This window comes from Onychomys torridus, chromosome 12 (genome assembly GCF_903995425.1).
Source record: "Onychomys torridus chromosome 12, mOncTor1.1, whole genome shotgun sequence".
Lineage (NCBI taxonomy): Eukaryota > Metazoa > Chordata > Mammalia > Rodentia > Cricetidae > Onychomys > Onychomys torridus.
In genome coordinates, this window is record NC_050454.1 from 1,494,110 (window position 1) to 1,520,535 (window position 26,426).

The 26,426-nt window shown below is 51.3% G+C and overlaps 2 protein-coding genes across 4 annotated transcripts; both read left to right on the plus strand.

Annotated features, from left to right (window-relative positions):
- The first annotated feature begins 116 nt into the window (after positions 1 to 116).
- Positions 117 to 8,898, plus strand: Ap2m1 (adaptor related protein complex 2 subunit mu 1). The gene is made up of 12 exons (XM_036203902.1): positions 117 to 229; positions 2,407 to 2,523; positions 4,071 to 4,336; positions 5,221 to 5,303; positions 5,659 to 5,664; positions 5,856 to 5,991; positions 6,082 to 6,223; positions 6,579 to 6,698; positions 6,794 to 6,929; positions 7,030 to 7,127; positions 7,638 to 7,749; positions 8,341 to 8,898. The coding sequence occupies exons 2-12, from the start codon at positions 2,450 to 2,452 to the stop codon at positions 8,473 to 8,475; spliced, it is 1,308 nt and encodes a 435-aa protein (XP_036059795.1). The 5' UTR covers positions 117 to 229; positions 2,407 to 2,449; the 3' UTR covers positions 8,476 to 8,898.
- Positions 8,899 to 12,497: 3,599 nt separating this feature from the next.
- Abcf3 (ATP binding cassette subfamily F member 3) lies at positions 12,498 to 24,575 on the plus strand. 3 transcript variants are annotated; one of them, XM_036203824.1, is made up of 21 exons: positions 12,498 to 12,702; positions 12,926 to 13,073; positions 13,198 to 13,277; positions 14,035 to 14,081; positions 14,299 to 14,396; positions 14,484 to 14,606; positions 14,744 to 15,010; positions 15,562 to 15,642; positions 15,725 to 15,784; positions 15,907 to 15,963; positions 16,070 to 16,092; positions 16,205 to 16,260; positions 16,365 to 16,565; positions 16,649 to 16,725; positions 21,667 to 21,711; positions 21,790 to 21,922; positions 22,691 to 22,779; positions 22,888 to 22,979; positions 23,134 to 23,266; positions 23,396 to 23,483; positions 23,566 to 24,575. In XM_036203824.1, exons 1-21 carry the CDS (start codon positions 12,630 to 12,632, stop codon positions 23,722 to 23,724), a joined length of 2,130 nt encoding a protein of 709 aa, XP_036059717.1. In that variant the 5' UTR covers positions 12,498 to 12,629; the 3' UTR covers positions 23,725 to 24,575. The 3 variants fall into 3 exon arrangements, with proteins under 3 accessions (XP_036059717.1, XP_036059718.1, XP_036059719.1); XM_036203825.1 differs by lacking the exon at positions 12,498 to 12,702 and having other exon boundaries at positions 12,958 to 13,077; XM_036203826.1 differs by lacking the exons at positions 12,498 to 12,702; positions 12,926 to 13,073; positions 13,198 to 13,277; ... (1 more) ...; positions 14,299 to 14,396; positions 14,484 to 14,606 and having other exon boundaries at positions 14,911 to 15,010; positions 15,537 to 15,642.
- Positions 24,576 to 26,426: the final 1,851 nt, after the last annotated feature.

The following is a 26,426-nucleotide window of genomic DNA, read 5'->3' on the forward strand; positions in this document are numbered from 1 at the left end:
GTTTTGCTAAACCTAGGGCGGTCTGATTTAGCAGCTTGAACGCTGCCGGGGCTGCCGGGACTTGTAGTCGCCGCTGGAGGCAAGCGCGCAGGCGCAGCTGAGATCGGGGCGGGGCGGGGCGGGAGCACTGCAGTGAAAGCCGAGGCAGCGGACAGGCGAGCAGGGGGCGGGCGGACATCTTGGGATCCGAGAGTGGCCAGGCCGGCCTTTGGGGGGCTGCGGACTCCAGGTGAGCTGGGAAGCTGGACTTACGGGTCCTTACCGGGCCAGCGAGGGCGCCGGGGTCGCCTGCCGTCCCCTGCACTGCGCTGGGTGGAACTGCCCGCACTCGGGAGTGGCCTCAGCCTTCAGACCCGGGAGGGAGCAGACGACCGGGCGGGGGTGCCTCGGGCGCGATTGCAGCAAGGGCGGGGAGCGACGCCCTCCGGTGACCCGCCGGGCGTCTCTGGGGAGAGACACGGGCCCGAATCCTTGAGCCGGGACGCCGCGCGGCGCCCCATCCCTAGAATCCTGACAACCGCTCAACCCTGAGGCTTCCCATCTCCCCATCCCCCCAGGACAGTGACACCTCCTGTGCCACTCCCTTGGACGGTGACAGGTCTCGAACCTTGCGATATTCCTTCCTCCTATTTACCCCCACGGCTCTCTCCCCTCATCCTGTGACAGCCCCCGCATGCCACCGTGCCGTCTCCCCGGCCTGGATATCCTCCCTCGGCTGAGAAAGCCCCACCAGCTTCTCATGCCTCGCGAACCTCAGAGTAGGCCCTGCCTCAGCTTTCCCTTTTTCTGCTGTCAATCTTCTCCGCCGTTTTATGCTCCTTTATGTGACCTTTGCCATAGGAGAACTTCTTTAGGGACTTCACGGCCGTGTTTGCTGCTGTGGGGTCACCCTAGTGTATTGCTAGCAAGTACAGCTAACCGTTCCCTTAACTAAATATCCCATTTCTGTCCAGGGGACACACACACACGGACACACACGGACCGACACACACGGACGGACGGACGGACACGGACGGACACGGACGGACACACACACACACGGGACACGCACACGCACACACCCAGCCTGCGGTTCTAGTGCCCTGAACTATCTACTGCTTGATACCTGTGGACTTGGTCCGGACTTGCTCAGGACTCAACCTCCATTTTGCCTTTTTTTTTCCTCTGAGCTTTGGAACTGTGAGATTCGAATGAGTCCACCACCTTAAGAGACTTGTCATTGGTCTTGGGTTTATTTTCCAGTTTCAGAAAGAAGGTCTGTTAAACTAACCCCTGTGAAATTAATACCTGGGCTAATCCAGAAAATCTAGAACCAGATTAACCCCTTTTCTCAAATAGTCTAAATTAGTTTTGACCCAAATAATTTGGACAATGGAGGCACTCTGTTATCCCTGACCATTGCTGATAAACATCAGGCCTGCCATGAGTTACTGCTAGATCTGGAGTCACAATTTAGATGGCAGGATTACTGCTACACACAGACCTTATTTTAATTGCACTTTGAAGTTTTGAAAGGACAGTGACCAGAAATAACTGTAATAGGGAGGGACTCAGAGTTTAAGAGTACTCACTGCTCTTCCAGAGACCTGAGTTCGGATCCCAGCACCCTTGTCAGGTAGTTCACCACTGCTCCCACATCTAGCTTCCACACACACAGCGGACACACTGGCATGTACATTCGTGAAGGTAAAAATTAATCCTTTTTTAAAAGAACTGTAATAAGCAATTTGGATCCTTAAGTGTGGTTTGTCTGCGCTGGGGCCTCTGCTCCTTTGCCTGCTTATCTCACTGGCCTGGGAAAGATGTGCCTGCTTCAGCCACATTCCTGGGTCCATGTTAGAGCCTAAGGGCCGGCTTTCGCTCTCCTGTCCTCCACCCTCCTCACCCTGCACACCCTTTCCTGGAATGTGTAGACTTCTAGAGGTCCGTGCTCTGCTGCCTTCTTGGAAAGGTAGTGCTTGCTCTGAAGGTTGTGCCTGGTGGCGGTCCCAGGCCCAAGCCAGCTAGGGTAATTCCTACCGCCATTCCTGCATCAGCAGGCAGGCCTTCTCGGTGACTCACGGGAAGGAGCCTGAATGAGACTCTTCACAGCAGGAGGTGAGAAGAAGCCTTGCGGAGCCAGCACTGTGGAGAAGGAGTGGGGGTTACTCTCTGGTTCAGCCCTCAGAAAAGGCTGGGTGAAAATGGCCTTAATTCTGGGCCCTCACTCTGAAATTGCTTTCTCCTATCCAGTGTGGAATAAACAGGAACTGGAGCCTAGCTGAGGGGGAGGGGCTTCCCTGGGAGAGCTGCAGGGTCACTTGCTAGAGGACTGAGTCAGGAAAAGAAATCCCAGCCTGTCCAGCCCCGACATGGGCAGGGGTTCTGAAGATTTCCTCTCCCTGCCCCCCCCCCTTTCCTTCCTAGGTCTGTTCTCAGAGCAATGGGTCACAGAGCCTGAGCTGCCACCATGATTGGAGGTTTATTCATCTATAATCACAAGGGGGAGGTGCTCATCTCCCGGGTGTACAGAGATGATATCGGGTAAGTTCCTTGGCTGAGCATGCTGTGCCCCAGCCTCCCTGTTGCCTCAGCCTGAGCATGCGATATAGCCTGGTCCCCATTAGGCACTGGCCTAGCAGCAAGGCTCAGGCCCTCGGAATGACACCCCCAGCCCCCAGCTTAGGAATTCCCGCCCTTCCTGTTCCTGTGTCTTTTAGGTGTAGGTCTGTCTGGTTGCTAAAGATGAGGGTTTTCCCAGTCAGACTGATTCTTCCTCTCAGGAGGGAGCACTGTCTCCAGTGGGTGTAGTTAGTACCAGGGGTACTAATCCATCTAAATCTTGCTTTCAAAATGCTTCTCATATTGAGAGCCTTCCCTCAATCCCTGTCAAATCCTCCTTGGTGTGTTAACTCAGCTGTTCTCGGTTGTCCTGGGCCCTTCCTGGTTGTGAACGGGTTTGAAGCGCTCCATGGGTGCACCGTGTCCTGAGCCCCTCAGACCCTACAAAGAGCTCACTGCAACCTTGTTTCTCATTCTCCTTCACACCGTGGGTCTCTGCTGACTGAGAGATCCTCCACTGCTCTAACCTGAGGCTAGGCTTCTCCAGTACTCCCTACCTCGTGATTCTTTCCCAGAGAGCCTGAGATAAATAGTCAGAATAGACCTGTCCTAGCTCTTCTGTTTTCGTCTCCCTGGCTGATGGGCTAGCCTGGTGTGGCCTTGTGGCTGTACCCATTGTTTGGTGGTAAAGCTGAGCTAGACTTTGTGGCAATGCCTAGCCTAAGTGAGCCTGGCTGGTCCGACCCCTCCCTGTTCCTCCCATCTCTGATGGTCCTGGGTGATGCTACAGCTGGGCCATGTGACTCCCTGCATGCCCTGGTGTGCTGTCTACCTGTTGCCTGTCTTGTCTGCCTCGTCACGGTGTGTGCCGCCCCACTGTGGTGTGTCCTGTGCTCTAACCCTCTCTCTCCTTGCTGTCACTCGCCTCCTCTTGCTGATGTCATTTCTCTCATCCCATCTCATTGGCTGATGTAGCAATAGGTAAGCAGCCTGTCACGCTGCCACTCAGGTGCAGGCGGGTAGGGGGTCCTGCTCCACGTAATTGTTTTTCTTCATCTTTTTCCATCCCCTGAATTTCTGGAGTTGGATCTCAGGAAAGAATTGGGTCGTACGGTCCACAGCCCCTTCTCACCCTATAGAATAAAGTCTTCCCCAAGCTCATTCTAGCTTTGTCCAGCTTTCAGAGGAGTTGGCTTTCCCCACTGGTGGGCCCAATAGAGAGCTCTCTCTTCAGGGTCTGGAACTTTCTGGAAACCTAGAAAGGTGACAACTGGGGTCTATCTGGGAAGTTGAAGTCAGGCCTGGGAGTCACTTCCATCATTATCACTTGACTCCCTACTTCTCACGGCCTTCAGAGAGCAGCCCAACAGGCCTTCTTCCCATGACCCTACTGGGTGCTCTAAGAAGGATACCCTAGTGGTTCAAGCCCTGACTAAATATACGGAGGGTGGAGCTGCCAGCACCAGGTGACCTCATGGGCTGAGGTCTGCCTCGATGCTGAGCAGACTCTTGGCATCCTTTTCCCTCAGGAGGAATGCAGTGGATGCCTTTCGGGTCAATGTGATTCACGCACGACAGCAGGTGCGCAGCCCTGTCACAAACATCGCTCGCACCAGCTTCTTCCATGTTAAGCGGTCCAACATCTGGCTGGCAGCAGTCACCAAGCAGAATGTCAATGCTGCCATGGTCTTCGAATTCCTCTATAAGATGTGTGATGTAATGGCTGCTTACTTTGGCAAGATCAGCGAGGAGAACATCAAGAATAATTTTGTGCTCATATACGAGCTGCTGGATGGTGAGGCTTTTGGGGACTGATGGCCTTGGTGGGGATTAAGCTAATTGGGAGGGATCTGGAGACTCCACCATACTCGGAACTTTGTTTACTGAGCCTCTGAACTCTTAGGTGATGACCTCTGCCCTCGATACATCCAGTCCAAATCCAGACCTAAAGGCTGTTCTGAAGTAGAATACAAAAATAGGCCGGCTGTGGGGTGGGGAAGTTTTGGTCTTCACTGGGGCTGGGAACTTGACTGTGGGCTTTGGCGGCTGAGCCACTGTTCCAGCCTTACCTTTGCAGTTTGAGCCTTAGTTCACAGACTGTCTTCCCAGCTGTCATCTCCACACTTCTGCAAGGCCTGGGGAAGAGGAAGTCTTGGCAGTCCCTTTGCCTGTACGCTTTCCTCTCCTAGAGTCTGACGGCTTCCCCTTTAACAACATCTGTGTTCTGGAGAAAATGAGGACTCGTGATTTTTTAGCCTCTTACCCACTGACCATGTGACTCTTCTGTGATTTTTTTTTTTTTTAACATTTAAAAAAAGTTCTATTTTCTTATGAAGAGCAAATCATAAGCTGAGTGCTCTAAACTGGAAGGCCTTACTGCAGATGGTTATGTATAGGCATGAGGACCTAGCTAGCCAGGTCTACCCAGACCAGAGGAAGGGCTGGATTGAAGGAAGGAGCCTTTGGTTTTCTCTAGAGGCTAGTAATTCCCTTTTTATTCTGTTTTTTGTTTGCAAGACAGGTTTTATTTTCTTTGTGTAGCCCTGGCTGTCCTGGAACTGACTCTGTAGACCAGGCTGGCCTTGAACTCTGAGCTCCACCTGTCTTTGCCTCCGGATTGCTGGGACTAAAGGCGTCTGCCACCACTGCCCGGCTATAATTCCCCCCTTTTTTTTGCAGAGATTCTGGACTTTGGCTACCCACAGAACTCAGAGACAGGTGCACTGAAGACCTTCATCACCCAGCAGGGCATCAAGAGTCAGGTACTTGTATTGGCACTCCACACCCCTTCCCTCCAGTTGGTCTCCAGATTTTCCTGGCTGACTCATGGGCCTGCCCAAGACAGGAAGTGCTGGCCTCAGCCTTCTGCCATGCTTGCAGGCCTGTTTTGCCCTGGGTCGGTCTCCTACCCCACAAGCTGCCAACTCAGCCTGTCTATTACCAGGAATACAGCTCAGTTGGTTTCTCACCGAGGGCAGGGGGTGTGGCTGCTCTGGAGGCCTTGTGTGCCTCTGAAGAGCACGTGGGCTCTCCTCTTGGACTCGAGCCTCATAGCTTTCCCTTTTTTTGCTTACTGTGCTGCTTCCTGTTGGGACCTTGCTGGCTCTGCGGCCTCAGCATCAGGTAAGTTGTTCCTTCCCATCTACCACGGTGATTTCGCCTGTACTGCAGACCTCGCCCTGTCAAGGTTGTGAGGGAGGGTAGGTGACAGAGTAATGAACAGAAAGGAGGGCTTTCTTATGATAAGGTTGGAGTAGGGAGAGGGTAATGGAAGGGAGAGGAGTGAGGTCACTGGCCACCTTTACCCCATATAGACAAAAGAAGAACAATCCCAGATCACCAGCCAAGTGACTGGGCAGATCGGCTGGCGGCGGGAAGGGATCAAGTATCGGCGAAATGAACTCTTCCTCGATGTTCTGGAGAGTGTGAATCTGCTCATGTCCCCCCAGGGTAAGTACCTTCTCATGTGAAACCCGAGGGGGTCAGGGCAGACCCTGGCCTTTCTGCCGGCTTAGCTGCTCCCCCATTTCTCTGTCACAGGGCAGGTGCTGAGTGCCCATGTGTCAGGCCGGGTGGTGATGAAGAGTTACCTGAGTGGCATGCCTGAGTGCAAGTTTGGAATGAATGACAAGATTGTCATTGAAAAGCAGGGCAAAGGCACAGCGGATGAAACAGGCAAGAGGTACTGAGCCGGAGCTCAAGGGAACAGAGATGAGTAGGCCTCTGGGAGTCGGGTAAGACCTAGGAAGCCACAGGTTCCTTTGGACTTCATTTCTTCTGGAATTGCTGTCTTTCCAAGATCATCCAATAAGACAGATGAAGGGACTGTCAGTGTCCTCAAAGAGCAGGCCGCTTTGTTTGGTCCCCAGCAGCAAGGTCTCAGGTGCTAAGGAACCTGAAGGCTCTCCCTCAGCTCAGCCTGCAGGACAGGGAGCCCCGAGTCAGAAGCTACCCCACAATCAGAGTGGCTAGCCTGCTGTGGCGAGGTCTCTGAGTCTGGTACATACTGTACTGTGAGCATCCGCCTCTCTTTGCAGCGGGAAGCAATCAATTGCCATTGATGACTGCACCTTCCACCAGTGTGTGCGACTAAGCAAGTTTGACTCGGAACGAAGCATCAGCTTCATCCCCCCTGATGGAGAGTTTGAACTCATGAGGTGCCACTGGGGTGTGAGGAAGCAGGGTACACCTGGAAGGGGTGGGGGAAGGTGGGACCCGCCCCGTGGTATCCATCTGTTCTCTCCTCCCTAAGATACCGTACTACCAAGGACATCATCCTCCCTTTCCGGGTGATCCCGCTGGTGCGGGAGGTGGGTCGCACCAAACTGGAGGTCAAGGTGGTCATCAAGTCCAACTTCAAGCCCTCGCTTCTGGCCCAGAAGATTGAGGTGAGGACAGGAGACTTGGAGAGGGAGAACTTGACTCAGGGAATAGAGACAGATGCTCTTAGGCCTTCACAGAGCTCACTGACGGGTGTGTCGCTCCTAGGTGAGGATCCCAACCCCACTGAACACAAGCGGGGTGCAGGTGATCTGCATGAAGGGGAAGGCCAAGTACAAGGCCAGCGAGAACGCCATTGTATGGAAGTGAGTCTTGAGGAGGCCACAGCCAGGCTCAAGATGCCATAGTGTACCTTCTCGTTAAGTTTCACCTTCTGCCCTCTTATGTGGAGTATGGGGTGAGAGAAGTGTGCCTGCTTCTCGAGGAACCTGTGCTTGTATTGTCAGCCTTGAGAGAGAGTGTGTGTGTGTGTGTGTGTGTGTGTGTGTGTGTGTGTACGCCTGCCCTTGAGCTTGTCTGTGTGTCTATTTTTCAAAAGTATTTCCCACTGGCCCTTGTCTTGTGTCTGAAGCATACAGTCTGGGTAAGGGAGAGCTCACCCATTCATCTAAGAAGAAATTGAAGCCCCAAGTACTTAAAGGTGTAACGAGTAGTTCTCAGGGACCTGATCTCTCATCCTTATCCTGGCACCTCTCATAAGCTCATATACCCTTATTCCCTCTCCCCCTCTCTCCATGCTTGAAATAAGCAATCCCTACTTTAAAAATTCTCCAAACTGCCACAGGCTGCTACTGCCCATTACCCTGTGTTCCTAGGATCAAGCGCATGGCAGGCATGAAGGAATCACAGATCAGCGCAGAGATTGAGCTTCTGCCCACCAACGATAAGAAGAAATGGGCTCGACCCCCCATCTCCATGAACTTTGAGGTATGGTAGAGACGGCCTAGTGCCTTGGCTGGATATGATGGGAAAGTCAGTGATGGTTCAGATCAGTCTCTGCTCCTTAAGGATGAGGAAGCTGGGCCTCCACTGAGAAGTCTTGAGTTGATAGACCCATTCTCTTTAAGCCTCTTAACAGAAGTTGAAGTTTAATCTGACAGAAAGCTTTGACCTCTCTCATCACAGAACAGCTCTTAAGAAACATTTAAAGAATTTTGTTAGAGATAAGACAACAAGCTGACTTTACTTGTGTGAATTAGACTTAGAAGCTTTCTCCACTTCATTTTTGCAGTCCATAGTGTTGACAAGGTTAAGTATGTTCAAAGGTAGTTCTCTAGTTACCTCCTGACATTAGAGAAATGGTTAGCATCTCAGCTGGGGCCTTCTTCAGACATGATTCCTAGGGACTCTCACTCGGTAACCTCCTAGTGGCTCCCGCTCGAGTGCTCTTCTGTTGCTTCTGGACCCCAGCCATTCAAAACCACCTGTGGTAGATGAGGGGTGAACCATGGCGCTTGCCAGAGTAGCGCTGCTGTGATAGGAAAGCGGTGTTCCTAACTGGAGCTGTCCTCTGCCCAGGTGCCGTTTGCGCCCTCTGGCCTCAAGGTGCGCTACTTGAAGGTATTCGAACCGAAGCTGAACTACAGTGACCATGACGTCATCAAATGGGTGCGATACATTGGCCGGAGTGGCATCTATGAGACCCGCTGCTAGCTGCCTAGTGGCGCTGGCCCACCCCCACCAACCTTTCCATAAGTCCAGGACCCCAGCGACCACTCGCCAGTGTCTCTCCTCCCTCCTGCTCTGCTGCCTTTCCTTCACACCGGCCCCTGAACATAGGTCTCAACCAGCCACAGTAGGACTGGTGAGGCAGTCCCCGGCTTCTCTTCCATCTGTCTGCCCTGGCTTAGTGCCAGGCCCTGAGTTTTGTGACCAAAGCCAGGTGGCCCCCTCTCCTTTCTACCCTTGTGGCCACACCTCTGCAGTGGGAAGGTTGACTACCCCTCACCTCAGAGCTCCCCCAAAGGCCAGTAACAGATTCCCAGCCCTTAGCCCTACTCTGCTTTGGGATAGTATGCTTTGTTTTGTACACGTGTGACTTCGTCCAGTTATAAACCCAATAAACTGTAGAGTGGAGTTGTTGACTAAGTGTTAATGGGGCTGTCGGGAGGGTCAAGTGGGACCCTGGCTGTCCTAGAACTCTGTGTGTAGACCATGCTACCTCTACCTCCTGAGTTAAAGTGCTGGGATTAAAGTGCTCTGGTTTTTGGGTCTTGTCATGTGTAGCCCTGGCTGACATAGAACTTCCTGTGTAGGCCAGCTTGGCCTCCCAAGTGCTGGTATTGCAGATATGTGCCTTCACTCCAGGCTCTGTTTGCTTTGAGGTGGGTTTTCATTGTGCAAGCCTAGCTGGCTACATTCAGGATCCTCCTGCCTCCACCTCCCAGGTGCAGTGTTGCAGATGTGCAGTTTTCCTAATTAGCACATAACAAGGAAGATTTGTATTGGTTCTTGCAACTGTCCTGAAAAGCTGATGTCTCAACTCCATCGTCTCTCTATTAAGCTAGGTTCCAGTCTTGCTGTGTAAAGCACCAGAGGAAAGATGTTTCTTTTCCCCATGCATCTTGTCAACTCCTCTGGTGAAAACCATCCCTCCAGAGTCTCTAAGAGGGTTGTGTGTTAGGACAGAGAGAGTAGGGTTGCCCTCGCCTGTAGCAGGAATCTTAAAAGTACTTGTTAGTGAAACTCAAACCCGAGGCCAGTTATTGGGGTGAATGCTGGAAGATCAGAGAAGCAGAACAAGCCACAGCTATCTCACCTTGCTAGTTCCTCAGGTGATCCTGTTTCCTCAGGCTGGAAGCTTCTGAGTCCTCGTCCCAATGGTTCTCAGCTGAACTGTGTTGCTCCAAAGCCTGAACACTTAACCAGCCAAATGCTTAACTAACTACATGCTTTACTCCTTTAGTTCCTGGTCCTCACGCCTTATATACCTTTCTCTTCCTGCCCCCTCTCCCTGGGATTAAAGGCGTGGGTCACCATGCTTAGCTGTTTCTAAAGTGGCCTTGAACTCAGAGATCCACCTGGCTCTATCTCCCAAGTGCTGGGATTAAAGGTGTATACCACCACCACCCAACTTCTGTTATGGCTTACTCTTCCCATTACCTAGCCACCATTTTTGGCTTTGTTCTAGTGGCTGTCTGTTCTCTGACCCCAGATATGTTTATTTCAGGGAACACACAATATTTTGGGGAACACAATACCACCACACTCGCCTGTTACAGCTTGCCAGGTTTCAGCTTTTTTAAACAGGATAAAAAAAATCTACTAAAAGTAAATTTCAAGCATAAGCAAAATAATATAACAAACCCCACATCCTGTCAACCAGCTTCAACAGTAATTAACTCATGGCCAACTCTAGTGTGTAACTGAACCTAAGGTAGCCTATAACATTTCTACAATTGCATCAGGATCGTTATGGTATCAGATCCCCTGCAGCTGGAGTTAGAGGCAGGTTGTGAGTTGCCTGATACGGGAGCTAAGAACTACACTTGGGTCCTCTAAGAGCAGTATGTGCTCCTACCTACTGAGCCATTCATTTCTCCAGCCCCAACTCTTTTTGGTTGTTTATGTCCTTGAGTGGTGCCTGCACCACATGCATGCAGTACTCTCTGGTGCCAGAAGGGGGCACTGGATACTTTGGAACGGTGCAGAGAGTTGTGAGGTTCTAGGAAACAAACCCCAATCCTTTGAAAAAGCAGCAAGTGCTCTTAACTTTTGAGCCATCTCTCCAGCCGGGTGTGTGTGTGTGTGTGTGTGTGTGTGTGTGTGTGTGTGTGTGTGTGTGTGTGTGTGTGTGTGTGTGTGTGTGTGTGTGTGTGTGTGTGTGTGTGTGTGTGTGTGTGTGTGTGTGTGTGTGTGTGTGTGTGTGTGTGTGTGTGTGTGTGTAGGACAGTGTTGGTTGAACCTGGAACTCTGACTTGGCTTCCCTGTCGAGCTAGTGAGCCCCAGAGATCTTGCCTCTGCTTGCCCAGCACGGGGAATAATACTAGAGACTTAAAGCAAAGCAGTTGATTTTTTGACTTTGCAGAATCTGTCATCACCCTATGATTTGGCACCAAACAGTGGTTTTTAGAGTTCCTGATCATAAATAAATAAATAAATAAACAAGTAAATGAATAAATAAAAATAAATCTTGACCTTCCCCCAGCCCCAGGCTGATATTCCAGAGAGTCACAGTCTCTCCCATTATCTTTTCTAGCACTGTCCCCACCCCAAACACCCCATCGCCCTGGGTTGGAGATCCTTCCTCAATTTCCTGTTATGTAGCTAACTTCTCAGCCCTAAGGTAAACTTAAAGTGCCTAAGTAGCAGTTAATCTCTGCAAGCTAGGGAAAGCAGGGACGTCTTGCCTCCTGCTTGCTGTGACTGATGAGCACTGAGTACACCTCACACTGATAATAGACCATAGGGACTTACTTCTTACAGGTGACTTTCATTTGGATCAAACTCAGGTCCTGGTGCTGGCATAGACGTGCTTTGCTCCGTCATTCCTCCAGCCCCTGATCTGTATTCACTGTACACTGGTTATAACATTGCTGGTTGTGTAGCTGTGGCTGACCTTTTAGTTTCCTTCTGAGACAAGGTTTCTCTGTGTAGTCCTGGCTATCTTGGAACTCACTCTGTAGACCAGGCTGGCCTCGAACTCACAGAGAGCCGCCTTTCTCTGCCTCCTGAGTGCTGGGGTTCAAGGTGTGCGCCACCACCGCCCGGCGACCTTGAATTCCTGGTCCTGTCACTGCCTCCTGATGTTAGGGTCACAACATGCCACCATGCCCAGTTTTATGAGGTGCTGGGGGTCAAACACAAAGCTTCGGGCACAGTAGACAAGCACTGTATCAACCAAGCTATATCCTCAGGCATACTGATAGCTTTTTTTAAACTTTGAACACCAGGACTGCTGCCCATTGCAGTAATGCTTAAGATGGGTGAGTGGGCAGTCCAGTGTAGTGGCTCATGCTTTTAATTCTAGCACTTAGGTGACAGGCAGGAGGATCAGGAGTTCTGGGTTAGCTTGGACTGTACATGTAGATTGTCTTAAACAATACGGGTGTGATTTGAGCACATTAGGAACAATTTTCATGTGGTATAAAGCAGTAGTGTTATTTACAAAGTGTCCTTTTACAGACCCTGGGATTCAGTTCTAGGGTGTAAGAAAGTCTGCTTTGTAGATCCTGAATAAACAATTTATAAGGGCTTCTTGTTGATCGGGTTTTCTGGCGGCGGGTGAGGTGGAGCCTTGGAGTGGTGGAAGACTTGTTGAACACCTATGGAGTGTGAAGGCCTGGGCATCACCAAGCTGATTCAACACGAAACCGATAGATTCCGGACTGAGCAGAGCTGAGCGCTGGCGTGAGTCAGCAAACGCCGCGGCCTGGAGGCCCGGGAGCCGCACAGCGCCACGTGCCTGCGGGGAGCCTCCAAGCGCCAAAGCAGCCCACTCCCACGACAGCGGGGCTCCCCTCGCAGCACCTCCTGTACTCCTCGCCCTGATAAACCTCGGGCGACTCCGCCACACCCCTCGATCCCTTCTCCACTTTCCAGAAGGCGGTGAAAATCGCACAGGTGACGTAAGAATGGCGAAACAGGAACTGCGCAGGCGCACAGCCGCCGCCCCTGCCGGACTCCGCGGCGCTTGTGTGCAGTTCCTTAGCCCCGCCCCCTGAGCTCACGCAGACCCCGGCTTTCTTACGTCATTACTGCGCGTGCGCCTTGGGAGGAAGGGGGCGCGGTTTCGGGGGGGGAAGGGCAGAGAGGCGGTCCTAGACCCAGGTCTCATCACGACTGCGCAGACGGGATTCCGACTGAACATGGCGACTTGCGCCGATATCCTGCGGAGCGAGTTCCCAGAAATTGACGGGCAGGTCTTCGACTACGTGACCGGTGAGCGGAACGGAATTAACTGCCCGGGGAGGCCGAAATGGAGATCGTGGGGGAAGACTGAGGGTGGACAGTGCAGCAGACTGCTACCTGGTCTCTCCTCTGCGTGACCTCTTATCTTGAGGGCCGGTGGGGTCTGGAGCCCCGAGTGGGCTGAACAGACCCTGAAACTGCTTGTCTATCTGCCCTACCCGGTGTCTTTCTTGTTCTGCGGTACCCGGCCCAGGCGTCTTGCACAGCGGCAGCGCGGACTTCGAGTCTGTGGATGACCTAGTGGAAGCTGTGGGGGAACTATTGCAAGAAGTGTCCGGGGACAGCAAGGATGACGCGGGCATCAGGGCTGTCTGTCAGCGCATGTACAACACTCTACGCCTGTAGGTGCTAAGGGAAAGGAGTTGGTGGGCAAAGGGAAGCGAATGGAGTGCAAACGAGCGGGAAAGGCCTGAAGCCTGTAAATCTTTTCTCTCAACTGACTGCTTTCTGTCCCTACCCACGCAGGGCTGAGCCACAGAACCAGGGAAACAGCCAGGTGCTGCTGGACGCCCCCATCCAGTTGTCAAAGATAATGGAAAACTACGGTGAGAGGGAGGGAGATTGAACTAGCTGCCTTCTGCCTCCACCCCCAGCCACCCGCTCCTTGCAGCTCAGGACTCCTTCCATCTCTTCTACAAGTCTTGTAGGAGCTTGTGATGTTTTGTGACCATAAAAGCTTGTGATGAGCAGGGCAGTGGTGGCACATGCCTTTAGTCCCAGTATTTGGGAGGCAGAGGCAGGCATGAGTTCAAGGCCAGCCTGGTCTACAGAGAGAGTTCAAAGACAGCTAGGGCAACACAGAGAAACCTTGTCTGGAAAAACCAAAAACAAAAAAGAGCTTGTGATGAAGAGTATGGTCGGAAGGTTCTCCAGGCTGTTGCCTGTAGTAGGAGGCACAGAGCCTTGGAGCTAAATATACTTGGTTTTGCTGGGTTTGTGCTTTAACCAACAACATAGTCTTGTCTTTAAGTGTGAGATCTTTTTCTTCTTTATTTCACATTCAAGGCTGATAACCATCTATCCCAGTGTCATAATACTGTCTTAAACACTGTCTTTTCTGGGCAGTGGTGGCGCACACCTTTAATCCCAGCACTCGGGAGGCAGAGCCAGGCGGATCTCTGTGAGTTCGAGGCCAGCCTGGGCTACCAAGTGAGTTCCAGGAAAGGCACCAAAACTACACAGAGAAACCCTGTCTCGAAAAAAAAAAAGAAAAGAAAAAGAAAAACACTGTCCTTGGTTCTTGTTAGTCAGAGTCTTCCCTTCCCTCATGGAGAAGGTGACTGCTTTTCTTATCACTTACAGACTGTGACACCAAACTTCCAGGACTGCTAAAGAGGGAACAGTCCTCGGTGAGGAGCAGAGGGGGGAAGGGGCTGTGCATCGGTGGTGGGTGTGAGAGTCAACTGTCTAAAGAGCGGGTATATCTTTGGGGGAGGTTTCTGATGTTCCTCCTGTGGATCTGAGATTCTGTCTCAGTGGGTAAGTGGTAAGGGTTTGGAGTGGTCCCTGGAGTGCCTTTTTGGACCTGTACTCTCTTCTAAACTGCTATGTCTGGAATTCGCTCAGACGGTGGATGCGAAGAAGCTAGAGAAGGCTGAAGCCCGGCTGAAGGCAAAGCAAGAGAAGCGCTCAGAGAAGGAGACACTGAAGACCAGCGGCCCGCTGTGAGCTTGGCAAGGAGGGAGCAGGGCAGGTTCCGGTGTTGAAGGCTGTCGGGAGCCCTAAAAACTGTCCATTTCTCCTTTTAAAAGAGTCTTGGAAGAGGCATCAGCTAGCCAGGCGGGCAGCAGAAAAGAGAGTCGGTTGGAATCGTCCGGCAAGAACAAGTCCTATGATGTGCGAATTGAGAACTTCGACGTGTCTTTTGGTGATAGGTGAGGGAATGGCCAGTGGCAGGACCTTTCTGACTACAGGAGAACCTGGAGTTAGGAAGTGGCACCAAAACAGGGTTAAAGTTCCTTTGCGCCACTTTCTAGATCATTCTTCATAGTGTTTTCTACCACCCCTTCAGGGTACTGTTGGCTGGAGCAGATGTGAACTTGGCATGGGGCCGACGGTATGGGCTGGTGGGACGCAATGGTCTGGGGAAGACAACATTGCTGAAGATGCTGGCCACCCGGAGCCTGCGGGTTCCAGCCCATATTTCCCTGCTGCACGTGGAGCAAGAAGTTGCCGGAGATGACACCCCCGCCCTGCAGAGTGTGCTGGAAAGTGACACTGTCCGGGAGGGCCTGCTCCGACGGGAACGAGAGCTCAGCGTCAAGATTGCTGCTGGCAGGTGAAGGCACCAGGCTAGGGGTGGCGAGCAGTAGTGTTCTGGCCTGGTTCGGGTTAACTTGACCCAAGTTAGGGGTGTTTGGGAAGGGGCACTTCAAGTGAGAGAGTCCTTGCAACAGATTGGCCTGTAGTCAAGCCTGCAATGCATTTTCTTCATTGACGGTTGATGTGGGAGGACCCCGCTCCGTTATGGGTGGTGCCACCCCTGGGCTGGTAGTCCTGGGTTGAATAAGAAAGCAGGCTGAGCAAGCCAAGAGAAGCAAGCAGTGTTCCATGGCTCTGCTTCAGCTCCTGCCTCCAGGTTTCTGCCTTGAGTTCTTGCCCTGACATTCAACAGTGATGGACTGTGACCTGAGTTTTATCATAGCAGTAGAAACCTGGACATTAAGACACGATCTTTTATAGAGTGTCTCTGTAATTTGTGTGGCCTTCTTAGTAAGCAGCAGAGCTTGGGATTTGACCCGTGGAATTGTAAAGCCCTCATTCTTCCCTGCTTTCCAGTGGTGCAAGACTCCCTCTTACACAAGCTGCTTGGGTCTTTTTCCTCCCCAGGGCAGAGGGCTCAGAAGCTGCACAGTTGGCAGAAGTCTATGCCAAACTGGAGGAGATTGAGGCTGATAAGGCACCCGCCAGGTAAAGTCCCCACGTCCTCTCCTCTCTAGTTGCTCTCTGATTTGAACTGTTCTGACTGGATTCTTCTCATTTCCATCCCCAGAGCATCAGTCATTCTCGCAGGACTTGGTTTTACTCCTAAAATGCAGCAACAGCCCACCAAGTGAGTAAACTCACCCTTTCTTGGCTTTGAACACTCCTGGCCCTGGCCCTGGCCCTGGCCCTGGCCCTGGCCCTGCTTGTCCTGATGAACACCCACCCCTAATGTGAGTCTTTTGTCACTAGGGAGTTCTCAGGTGGCTGGAGGATGAGATTGGCCTTAGCCCGGGCTCTGTTTGCCAGGTGAGTCTCCTGAGCCTGAGAATGTGTGACTGGAACACAGTGGGCTCATGGGAAAGCCTGACAGGTCTCTCGCCATAATACTTCATGCATGTGTTCTTTTTCATAGGCCAGATCTGCTGCTGCTAGATGGTGAGTCTGAATGAGCTACCCTGACTTTGGAGATAGACAAGGGTGGCAACATCCTTGTTTCTAGTTCTCCAGACCTTCATTCCCAAGTATGTGTTTCTTGCTTCCTCTCCAGAACCCACAAACATGCTGGATGTTAGGGCCATCCTATGGTTGGAGAATTACCTGCAGGTAAGCTCAGGGAGGGCTTTACATTGGGTCTGGAGGAAGTCTGCCTCCAAGACACCAGGGGCCAGTTACCCTCCCAAACAGCCTGTCATCCTGTTACTCCTCAGACGTGGCCCTCCACAATCCTAGTTGTCTCTCATGACCGCAACTTCCTGAATGCCATTGCCACAGACATCATCCACCTGCACAGCCGACGGCTGGACGGTTACCGAGGCGACTTCGAGGCCTTCATCAAGAGCAAGCAGGAGCGGCTGCTCAGTCAGCAGCGCGAGTATGAGGCCCAGCAGCAGTACCGCCAGCACATCCAGGTGTGTGGGGGCGGGGCGGGGGCCCCAGCCCACGGGCACCAGGCTGGGGACAGGGAGCCTGAAGAGGGCCTCTTCTCCCGTAGGTTTTCATAGACCGTTTTCGATATAATGCCAACAGAGCCTCTCAAGTGCAGAGTAAACTCAAGATGTTGGAGAAGCTGTGAGTACACATCTGTGGCCAGACACCAGCTCCTCTTCACTTCTTCCCTCCTTTTGTGAGACGCCTTTCATCTTCCTTCCCAGGCCTCCCCTCAGCTGGCTGCCAGCTTTCATTAAGCAGAGTATTTTACACTAACCTCACCTAGGCAGCCACAGATTCAGATTTTTTTTTTTTTTTTTTTTTTTTTGGTTTTTCGAGACAGGGTTTCTCTGTGTAGCTTTGGTGCCTTTCCTGGAACTCACTCTGTAGACCAGGTTGGCCTCGAACTCACAGAGATCCGCCTGGCTCTGCCTCCCGAGTGCTGGGATTAAAGGTGTACGCCACCACCGCCTGGCAACACAAATTCAGATTTATTGTCTGTCTTCTATATATTTGCTTTGTCTAGCCTGTTTTTCTCCCCATACTGACGATTAATCTAGTGCCTAGAGCAGACGAATTTATGTGTGTGAGTGTTTTGCCTGCATGTATGTGAAGGCACTCTGTGTGTGTGTGTGTGTGTGTGTGTGTGTGTGTGTGTGTGTGTGTGTATGTGTGTATGTATATGTGCGCGCGTGCGCGCCTGGTCAGGTGTCAGAAGTGAGTGGGAGGTGAGTCCCCTGGAACTGGAGTTAACAGATGACTGTAAGCAACTCTGTGGGTTTTGGAAACCAAACCCGGGTCTTCTGCAAGAGCAGTCGGTGTGTTTAAGTTCTTAAGCAGACATTTATTTGTTTTACTTAGGTACATATCTGGGTAATTTAACTTTTGAGGGGTTTTTCTGTTGTTGTTATTATTGTTCAAACAGTTTCACTGGCTGGCCTGGAACCTGCTTTGTAGACTAGGCTGGCCCTGAACTCACAGGGATCCTTTGTGTCTTCACTTCCCAGGTGCTAGAATTAAAGCATTTGCCACCACAGCTGACCCTAATGTTTAAGTTTTTAAGGATCTGCCAAAGTAGGTTTGTTTGTTTTGAGACAGTTTTGTAGCTCAAGCCTGCCTTAAACTCTTACTTGTTTTTGAGATAGGGTTTCTCTGTAGCTCTGGCTGTCCTGGAACTCACTTTGTAGACCAGGCTATCCTGGAACTCAGAGATCCACCTACCTCTGGCTCCTGAGTGGCCTTAAAGTTCTGTGTAGCCAAGGATGACCTCACTCCTGGTCCTCCTACCTCCTCCACCTCCCAGGCGCTGGGATTATGGGCATATGTCATCATACCTGGTTTGTGCACACGAGGCAAGCATTCTAGCAACTGAGATGTATCCCCAGACCCCTTCCAGACCAAGTTTTGTTTTTTAATTCAATAAATTTATACATTTGTGTTACATTGGACACATTTAACACAAATCTACTAAAAAAGGAATACAAGTCATATCAGACCTCTTTTTTGTTATTTTTGCATTTTTTTTCATGACTTTTTTTGAGGTCATAATCAAATTATTCCTCCATTGCCATTTCTTCCTCCAAACTCTCCCTTATATAATACCTCCTTGCTCTTTTGCCAATTCATGGCCTCTTCTCATTAATTGCTGTTACATGTGCATATGTATGTGAATGTATTCCTAAATATAACTTGTTCAGTCTCTATAATGTTACTTGAGTGTAAGCTTTTAGGGCTGATCATTCAGTATCGGACACCAACTGGTGTGCTCTTCCTTGAGGAAGGTTATTCCTCCTGCTGTCAGCATTCCTTGGTTGCCTGTAGCTCTTTGTGTAGGGCTCAGGTCTCCTGCCCCCTACACACACACACACACACACACACACACACACACACACACACACACACGGGCATGTCTATCGGCGTCATCGGTGTTCAGCTCATGTCTGGGCAGTCAGAGTGTGGAGACTTTATGGCTGTGCTTCTGACACTGGCAGGACAGTCTCAAAGCAGACCCCGCCTCTCTGGCTCTTAGAGTCTCCCCTTCTTCCGAAAGTTCCCTGAACTTCAGATGCTGGGGTGTTTTGTGGGAGTATACCTAGGGACTATGTTCTACAAGTCTATATTTTGATTGGTTGTGGTTTTCTGTAATGGTCTCTGTCTGTTGCAAAGAGAAGTTTCCTTGCTGAGGGGTGAGGCTAGACCTGGAGAAGGACTTGGGAAGTCTGGCTGGGTAGGATGGTTGGGTGCAGTGCAGAAAGGTGGTTGCAGGTCCAGACCAGTCTTTTTGTTTTTAGTTTGAGACAGTCTCTCACTTTGTAGCCCAGGCTAGCCTTGAACTCCAGGTGTGTCTGCTTCCCACAAGCTGGAATCACTTCCACTTTTGGCTTGCCAGACTCTGTTTTAAAGCAGGTGCATTGTCTTCATATGCCTCCCCCAGGGTGTGGGAGCTGTCCTTGTCCTGTATCTTTGCCAGTGCTTGTTCTTAACTTTGGCGGTCTCAGCCACCCTAGGAGATGAAAAGCAACATCTCCTGGTTTTGATAAGCAGTTCCATAACTAATGAATCTGCTCATTGAAGGCTTAATCTTGAGGGAGTTTTTCTAGAAATTCTGGGAGAGAGGGTAAATTCATAAGGCTTACAACTCTGACATGGAAACACTTATCTCTGTATTTTAAGGATGAAAGCTACCAAGACGGACTGGGAGCCGGGGCTGGGGGCACAGACCTGTAGTCTCAGAACTAGAAAAGGCTGAAAGCCAAGGACTTCACGTTCAAGGCTGTCTTAAGCAAGCTGGGGAGACCTTGCCTCACATGCACAGCTAAAGGAATAGCACAAATTTAAGTTTTTAGAAAGATGTTGAAAGATGGGGTCGGGTTTGGTTTGGTTTGGTTTCTTTAACTGGAGAACCGTTCTGCCGGGAGAAGGTACCTGTGGCAAACCTGATGGTCTGACTTTCATCCCCAGGACTCATGGTAGAAGAGGGGAATGGGCTCCAGACTTTTTCTAGGTTTTTTTTTTTTTTTTATATTAAATTGGTATTTAATATAAAAAATAATTAAATAATACTTTTTAATTTTTACTTTTTTTGTTTGTTTTTTGTGTTTTTGTTTGTTTTTTGAGCTGAGGATCGAACCCAGGGCCTTGCAAGCACTCTACCACTGAGCTAAATCCCCAACTCGTTGTTTTGTTTTTTAATGTGCATTGGTATTTTGTCTGCATGGATGTTTGTGTGAGGGTATCAGATCCCCTGGAACCAGAGTTACAGACAGTTGTAAACTGCCATGTGGGTGGTGCTGGGAATTGAACCCAGGTCCTCTGAAAGAACAGCCAGTGCTTTTAACCACTGAACCATCTCTCCAGCCCCAAGTTTGTTTGTTTGTTTTTTAAGCTGCAAAAAAGATGATTCTCTTCCTTAGAGATAGTGAACTAGAAGCATATATTGTAGCATCAGCCAAATGACAGACATACAGGTCTGTTTTCTGCAGGCACTTAGTTGTGTAAGAGGACCAGATTTTAAGTGTTGTTAATTGTTGTTGTTGTGTTGAGTCAGAGTCTACGCAGCACACACTGTTCGTGTAGATGGGCTTTAGCCTCCTAAGTGGTAGGATTGCGGGTGTGTTACCACAGTCAACATGAACTTCATTATTTACTGCTGTTCTTAGTGTGTTATCATACAAGACAAAATGGTTTTGATCATATGCCTCCCATCTGTCTCTCCCCATCTCGTCCCCTTCAGCTTTGATGTCTTTTCTGTCTTTTGGCAACCCTGTAAGTTTCATTGGCTTGCTTACAAGAGCATGGGTGAGGTGTCATTTCACAGGCATGGGCACCTCACTCGTGGCCTCATTCCTGAAGAGAACGTCTCTCCCTCCCCTCAGTGGTCGGACCTCATGAGCTCAGCCCCTCGTGACAGGATGCTGACAGGCCCGGTCTCATGCAGATCTTGTGTAGGTAATCCTAGCAGCTGTGAGCTTGAGTGTCACGGCCGTGACCTACCAGAAGACTGTCCCCAACACTGCACCCCAGCTCTTACCTCTCCTGCTCTCTTCCGACGGCTCCTGAGCCCTTGAGGGGATTCTGTCCTCCATGCTGAGTGCCCGCCAGTCTCTCGGCCTCAGCACTCTGACCAGCTCTGAGTCTCTGCAGTTAGTGCTTTTCAGGCCGTAGCTGACTAACCTACAGGGACAGACGTCCTCATTTATTATACGGCAGTCTGATGGGCACATGGTGATGGTTCAAGACATAGCTGTACCTTCCACGCTAACGCTCGTGTCCTCCCCGGCCACAGGTTTGGTCTGCAGCACAGACGCAGATTCCTCCTGTGGAGCAGGCCTCGGTTTCCCATCAAAGCCCTTGGTTAGCCCTCAGCAGACTTGCCAGCGGGCACACTTGCGTGGGCAGTCAGTGGTGTGGCACCCGGTTCCATGGCTAAGGAAGACTTGACGGCAGTTCTCGCCCAGCAGCCGGCTTGGCACCTCCCGGCACTGTGGGCTAGCCAGCAGGCAGGAGCTTCGCCTCCGTTGTCTTGCTTTCTCTGTGCTGTAACCAGCTGAAGTCTTGCCACGGGTTTCTGCATAGGGGAGTTCTTTACTCCTGAGTCATCATGGCTCGATACTGGTGCTTACGGTTAGGATAACCGTGTGTGTGTGTGTGTGTGTGTGTGTGTGTGTGTGTGTGTGTGTGTCCGTCCGTCCGTCCGTGTGTCCGCCCCCGTCCGTGTCTGTCTGTCCTGACCACCTTGTTCTGGTGAGCAGCTAACTATTGCCTGTATTGTTTTGGGTCTTCAAAGGCCTTCCCGACAACTACTTGTAGGGAGGAATACCAGCCCTGGCCCAGCAACTTTCTTAATAACCTGTGGCTTCTTGGAGTAGCCACACACACAGGATACTTCTGCTTAAACTTTTTTGGTTTTTAATTAGCTTATAAAGTGTCAGGTCTTGTGGCTTTCCCATACATTGTTAGTGTTTGTTGACACTGCCTTCATCTTCCCATCTCCCTGCCCTGCTTCAGCCTATCCACCCCTCGCTGTTTTCCTTTCCACCTGCACATCTTGATAAATAACCCCTTTCCCATGTCTCCTCCCAGACCTGAGCTGAAGCCGGTGGACAAGGAATCGGAGGTGGTGATGAAGTGAGTGCTAAGCCAGGGAGCTGATGGGGAGCCTCTGTTTCTGGCTGCCTCCACACTCCACACTTGCACCTCCTGCAGGTTCCCAGATGGGTTTGAGAAGTTCTCACCACCAATTCTGCAGCTAGATGAGGTGGATTTCTACTATGACCCTGAACACGTCATCTTCAGTCGCCTGTCCGTCTCTGCTGACCTTGAGTCTCGAATCTGCGTGGTATGGTTGCTCTTCCGTTCCGCATCCGGGAGGAGTGGGACAGTAGAAGGAAGGGTACAGGGAGAACTGGGTGGGGCCTGGACATTAAGCTTACACTGTGGTGTCTGTATCTGTAATCTCACAGAGCACCACAGAGGTGGCATTTTGTGAACATATAGAGCAGTCATTTACCTTACTGTTCTTGGTTCTGGATTATGTCAGTCATTGGACACTAAAGTAAGAACATAGGCTACAGGTCAGGGTTTGGAGTGTGCCATTCAATAGCTTGGTTTAGGAAATTTCCTTTTACTCAGAAGGGAAGTAAAGGCTGGGAAAATAGCCCAGCAAATAGGAAGTACTTTCTGCCCAAATGCGAAGGCCAGAGTTCAGTCCCCAGAACTCATTTCACGGTTGAGTGCTCATGGCAGCCCTCATAATCCCTGTGTGCAAGGGGCAGAGACGCAATCACCAGAACAAGATGGCTAGCCAGCTAGTGCAACTGTGAGTTCTAGAAAAGATTGAGGAAGACATCTGGTGCTACCGTGGGCCTCCACGTGCACACATTTGTCCCCAGACGTACCCATACACAGGGACACACCACTCCTGGTTACTGGGAGGAGTAACCCTCGCTCCTTTACAAGTACTCAAGTATCGGTTCCCTTTGTAGCTTTGCATGTGTTACTTCTTCAGAGTTCTGGGCAAAAGGCCGGGACTACCCAGGGCCTCTTAGCCCTTCCCTTCTGTGCCCCGCACATGCTCACTCACTGAACATGCCCGTGCTTCTTACAGGTTGGGGAGAACGGGGCTGGGAAGTCTACTATGCTAAAGCTGCTCATGGGGGACCTGGCTCCTGTCCGAGGTATCAGGCATGCCCACAGGTAAGGGACCCCGCCCCACACACACCATGAACTGCATGCACTCTCAATACACGCTCGGCTGCCTTTCCTACTGCACAGCAGTGCCTTCTGTTTTCATTTTGCTCCCAGGAATCTGAAGATAGGCTATTTCAGCCAGCACCACGTGGAGCAGTTAGACCTGAATGTCAGCGCTGTGGAGCTCCTGGCTCGAAAGTTCCCCGGTACGTTAGGGCTTGCAGCACCGAGTGTTTGGGCTGACCCGTGTCCCTAGGCCTGCTGTGGGTCAGTGTAAGCAGCTTGCCATGTCTCGGTATGAGGACATGGGCACTGAGAAGGAGGACCTCGGGAGTAGTGAAGTCGTGGGGCCTTTTCCAGGGCGACCTGAGGAGGAGTACCGACACCAGTTGGGTCGGTACGGCATCTCTGGAGAACTGGCCATGCGTCCTGTAGCAAGCTTATCTGGGGGCCAGAAGAGCCGGGTAGCCTTTGCTCAGATGACCATGCCTTGGTGAGGCTTATTTTCTTGGGTTCTTACTTCTCATTCCCCCTTGTTGCCCACTACAAAATGACTCTCAAATCTTTGTGTCATAAGAATCCATTTTCTGCCGTCTTGTAACTTCTGTGTTCTTCCTTCTAGCCCCAACTTCTACATTCTGGATGAGCCCACAAACCACCTGGACATGGAGACAATTGAGGCTTTGGGCCATGCTCTCAACAACTTCAGGGTGCGTGTGCTCTAGCTTGCCTCTTCTTCCCTAGGTCTCAGCAGCCTCACTGTCTGTTCCCCTGAACACTTCTGTCTTTCAGGGTGGCGTAATTCTGGTTTCCCATGATGAGCGCTTCATCCGGCTGGTGTGCCAGGAGCTGTGGGTGTGTGAGAAAGGCAGTGTGACCCGGGTTGAGGGAGGATTTGACCAGTACCGTGCTCTCCTCCAAGAACAGTTCCGCCGGGAGGGCTTCCTCTAGAGCCCCGGCTGATTAAGACTGTGCCTCGGACATGGACTGCTCTTGAAAGACCCCTGAGCTACCGTGTAGGCAACCAACTCCAGGCTTAGGACTTCCCTACTTGGGGAAAGCCTTATTCCCCAAATTTCTCTTTTCCTTTCAACTGGAGCATCCTCTACACAATGTGGGGAGACCTATCCAAGGGCCTGTGAAGACAGTCCTGATGGAAAAGGATAAGGGGTGCCATCTGGGGTTACAAGTATCCTACCGCCCAGCTTGACAGGGCCCCACGTGGCTGCTATGTAAATTAAATATCCTCCTGTATCTCTCTTGCCTCATCTCTGCTCCTTTGTGGGCAGGGCTTGCCATGGTTTTCTGCTGGGGTTCTGGGCTCTCCGAGTGGTGTTTTCCTGTGATGTAATGTCAGTCACACAGACAGCAGCAGTGCCACCTCCCTCTCATTGGGAGATGTCATCATCGTCGTCTGCCCCTTGGGTAGGCGTGAGCTGGAGGAAGGGAGAGCAGCATTGTGGGATCACTAGTGCTCATAACCTAGCCTAGACTTAACCTCAGCTGGCAGCATCTTGGGCTCTGCGGTCTCAACCCCTGCTGCTTGGGCATTTGAACTGGTTCTGGAATAGGCCTCGGACATGGCTCACCAACTCCTTTCTCCGGGGGCTCTGGCCCCGCCTCCAGTTCTGCAATCCGGACCTAGGACTCAAGAGAAACTATTGTTCCCAGTTTGTGTTCGTGATTTAATGCTCTGATTTTTCCCTCTAACCGTGTAAAAGCAGCCTGGGAAGCAGGGGATTATCTAAGTGAAAGAAACAGAACACTCCTCCCTTTCAAATAAAGCAGACTTTAAAGAGAAAGACATGCAGTGGCATGTGTCTGTACTCCACCCTGGAGCCTGAAGCTGGAGGACCACTTGGATCGATTTAAGAGACCAGCCTGACCTGGAGACCCATGTCTTCATAAAAGAGGAAAGAGAGGTGTTTAGCAGGAGTCTGGCTCTTAAATCAGTCCTCAAGGACTTGGCTGCTATGGTTAAGCAGTAGGTAGAAGACATTAAATGGAGTAGTCATGAGTCTCAGCCCAAGAACCTTGACCAAGTTGTGCTGAATGTTGTAGTCTAGGGAGTGTGGAAAGAGAATCTGTGGGGTAAGGGAGAACATGTGAGCTAGCCTTGTACTGTGACAGAGTTCTTTATTAAACACCCTAAAACAAGGAAAGCTTTATTCAGCCCCTGGGCACTCGGCTGTGGTGCCTGTAGTGGGACAGAACACAGTATGAGGCATGTGCTGATTCAGTAGCTCAGGGTAGCCATCTCACACTTCCTGGAGTATGCCCCAAGGACCCACTCCCTCCTAAGAGTGCATGACCCTGGAAGCCACAGCTTTGAGCGTCATGCATTGGGCAGACCTTCAGTACATGAGCCTTTGCATGGCATCCCAGGTCCAGAAGGCTCTAATGACCACAGAGCTGGGGCTGGTGGACTGATGAGGCCTGTCCACCCCTCAGCTTCCCTCCCTCAGGTCACAAGTATTCCCTGTACACATCCCTGTGCTTGGCTGTGATGGGAGCTTTTCCAGACAGTTCTCTTCCATCTTGAAGCCCACAGATAAGTACTGGGGAACCGTAGGCCCCATGCCTGTCAGGCTTCCAGGCTCAGCCCTGAACCCCTCTTAGTCTGCAAGCCCCCGAGGAGTCATGCAAGTGCTTAAGGTCCCTGGGAGAGCTTTGAGCACCAAGAACACTGGTGGTGTGAGGAAAGGCTCGGCACTTGCTGGTCCAGTATCAGTGGAAGGAGCCACGGTGGAACCAGAGTAAAGCAAACCACCTGACCGCCGGGTTTTTGTGCCACTTGTAAGGGCCACCACACGATATAAAATCATTCAGAAAGGGTTTGCTGGGCGCCCACACTGGAAGGACTGGGAAAAGGACACTTCTGTAACTAATCATGGACCCATCTGGGCTTACAGAAAGGCTGCAGGCACCCAGGCTATCTTGACAGTGTGCTGGAGCCTATGGGAAGGCAGTAGGTGCTGACTACGATGCCGTGAACCGTGAAGGGCCCAGATGTACAGGGAGGCAAACCTACCCACGCTGCAAGAACTCTGAGATGAGATGGCAGTGTGAAAAGGTAGTGACCTAGAGGCATGGGGAGGCGGCAGTGGCAGAAAACACAAGAGGAAAGGAGCCCCACACTGGAGTGCATTCCGTTGCAACCACCACCTGCTGCCCGGCTGACGCCGGCTGGGAGTAGTCTCTGCAGCTGCCTATGCTGGAGCTGTTATGCCGACATCGGCCTTTGAGCTGACCAGGCCTAGTCAGTGAAGGACCTTAGGCTCCAGTCTTCCCCAGAGCCCTGGACTCCTTGCCTCTCAGCCCGACCACACTCGCCAGCACCACTTGAGTTACTTGGCTGGCCTCAGGAAGAAACCCTGGGTCCCTCAGCACCATTCTCGCAAGGCACTTAGGCCAGTCCACAAGCTGTTCACTCCCACATGCTGTCACTGTCTTGAGGTCTAGTAGACATTTTGCTAAGCTCCCTCTGGCTAGCTCTGCACTGGGCTTGAGCACGCAGATGCCAACGGCGGTAGGAGATGCTTGCAAAGTGGGCCCAGGCTGTGAAAGAACTTCACCTCCCTCGTAGGAGGCCTTGAACCTGGAGTGATGGACAGGTCTGGAGACTGTCCCCCAATTCAGCTGGTTACTTTCCT